This window comes from Lycium barbarum, chromosome 10 (genome assembly GCF_019175385.1).
Source record: "Lycium barbarum isolate Lr01 chromosome 10, ASM1917538v2, whole genome shotgun sequence".
In the NCBI taxonomy this organism is placed as follows: Eukaryota; Viridiplantae; Streptophyta; class Magnoliopsida; order Solanales; family Solanaceae; genus Lycium; species Lycium barbarum.
In genome coordinates this window covers 90,968,579-90,970,905 of record NC_083346.1, presented here as the reverse complement: position 1 = coordinate 90,970,905, position 2,327 = coordinate 90,968,579, and the positions used below count along the sequence as shown (strand labels likewise).

The window sequence follows — 2,327 nt, the reverse complement described above, 5'->3', positions numbered from 1 at the left end:
AGAGTAAATACTAGAAAAAACTTTTTTGTTATAGATAGGAACCTGTATTGAATGTATTGTTTTGATGTTCCTTGAGTATGCATACTGTGTACAGGAGGTATAATAACTCCTCGCTAATTTTTTGAGAGCTTATTAGAAATCCTGCCTTTTTGTGAATGGAGCTTGTTCCATTCGGCAGGTCCAGGGAGTTACAACTCCTCTGTTTTGTTTTGACTGATTAATAAAAGATGCATCCTCTCCAATGGAGTTGGATGAAATTGATGAAAAAAAAGAAAAGAAGTGGAAGTAAGAACAAACAGCTCTAGCATATATTTTTAACCATCCCACCAGATTTACCGAGTGTTGATGAACGTACTAGAAATGTTTTTATTTACAACCTCATTCCAAGTAGCTCAGTTGCATCAGCAGAAAAGTTAAAACAAGTACTGCCACTAAAAAGAAGAAAATAAAATAAAAAGCCAATCAGCAATTTTCATTGATGTATAAAAGGACTTCCTTTCTGAACCTTTTTCTAATTTTCATTGCGCACGCATAAATTCTTTATGATCTTCGGCAAACATCACTCCTTCTTTACCTGTGTGGATTAAAATCATAACTTCATAAGACGTCACGCGGAGGCTAATTGCAAACCTTGAATGAGACGATAAATCAAATAACAAAGAAAAGTATATTAAAAGAGACATAGTACTTTTGTATGGTTTGATCAATTGACTTATGAGAAAAAATGTAAAAGAAAAATTAAATTAACAAGAGAACAAAACTCTCTCCCTAGACAAAACTCTCTAATCCTAATTAAAAGACTACATTGTGGATGCTATTATATTGTTGTATGAGAAAAAAAAGATCTTCAATTTGTAAAAGTCCAAAACTTTTCTTCTATAAAAAGATTAATCAAATATGGACGAGACCTTTTCCACCAAGAAAAGTAATTTTAATTATGATAGAAAATCAGATCAAACCGTGGCACTACCTTCATGTCTATCGTCGAATGGCATAGAACTGGTGGGAATATTTGGATCTCCATGTGATGCAGCCACTTTAGAAGTTGGAATTCTCTTATCAATACCATATTCTATGTCATGACCTTCTCTAGGATGGATGTCATGGCTATGTTTAGTCTCCCTATGTTTTGGTTGATGATGACCCTGACTTCTTTTGTTACAAATGCGACCAATTAAGCAAGCAAGAACAGATATAACCAAAACAACAGCGAGAATAATGAAAACTGTGCCAAATGATCCGTTTGAATGAGAAGAAGATTGACTAATTGGGGTGTCTTTAGGCTGAACAGGCATATTGTTAGGATTATTAGGAAAACCTTGAACTGGCTGCTGTTGTTGCGACATTTTCTTGGGATAGATTTTGATTGGAACAGCTAACAAGGTGGAAAATATATGTTGGCTAATTAATGGGCTTGGTTAGGATTTTAGGCTAGAATCTTGTGTGTTCCTTGTGTGAAACCAAAGGAAGATATAGGATAAGTAATGGAAGGAAGTAATTAGCTAGCTTGGAGAACATATGTTGGATGTTTGCATGCTAAGGTATGAATCTTTGTTTGGTTAAAGGGGGTTTTTTAAATTCGACAAAAGAGGAGTGCTTTCTTTAATAAGGAGACAACTATATAAAGATATTCTTGACATCCTTTACAAAAGTAATAGGTGGACGACTATCTAAGTTAATATTTTTTTTAATAGATTTGTATTCTTAAGGCCACAAGTGCCTTCGAATAGCTTCTTTTATTTTTTACTGTTATAGTATGAGTTGCTGGTAAAAAATACATCTGTACTAATTACCTTTCTGCGAGTTTCACATTCTAACTATCAGTTTCACATCCTTTTTCCTACATGAACATAACTATCACAATCTACGTTGAGTATTATAATAGGTCATATACACACTTTACGGTTCTTGCAATAGATTGACTAAAGAGAAGCCTGATTGAGGTTTAGATAAATAATCAGAGACGACAAATTACTGGATAATAAAATTCAATGACTTGTTGAAATCGAGAAAGACATGTATTGTTGGAAAACTTTACACACTCCACACAAGATTACCAGTAAATCATTAGACAGAGATATAAATCTACAATAATAGGAAGGACACTTACATTGATCCATGGTACGAATCGATTGAAGGAAGTCATGATCTTCTAAGTCTTGTTACTTTCTTTATAGTACTTCTCTTAATGAGACATATAGGAAAAGAATTGGTAACAGACTTAGAGACCACAATCAATATATACAATTGTGAGGCAACACTTCAGAGGTAGGCTTTCAGAAGAGGTGTAACCTTCAGACTTCAGAGGCAGCCTTTCAGAAGAGGCG

At 34.0% G+C, this 2,327-nt stretch overlaps 1 protein-coding gene across 1 annotated transcript; it reads right to left on the bottom strand.

Annotated features, from left to right (window-relative positions):
- Positions 1 to 280: 280 nt before the first annotated feature.
- On the bottom strand, positions 281 to 1,576 carry LOC132615866 (uncharacterized). Its single transcript, XM_060330461.1, has 2 exons — positions 971 to 1,576; positions 281 to 574 (listed from the first exon to the last, which is right to left on the bottom strand). The coding sequence occupies exons 1-2, from the start codon at positions 1,344 to 1,346 to the stop codon at positions 519 to 521; spliced, it is 432 nt and encodes a 143-aa protein (XP_060186444.1). The 5' UTR covers positions 1,347 to 1,576; the 3' UTR covers positions 281 to 518.
- Between the last annotated feature and the right edge of the window lie 751 nt (positions 1,577 to 2,327).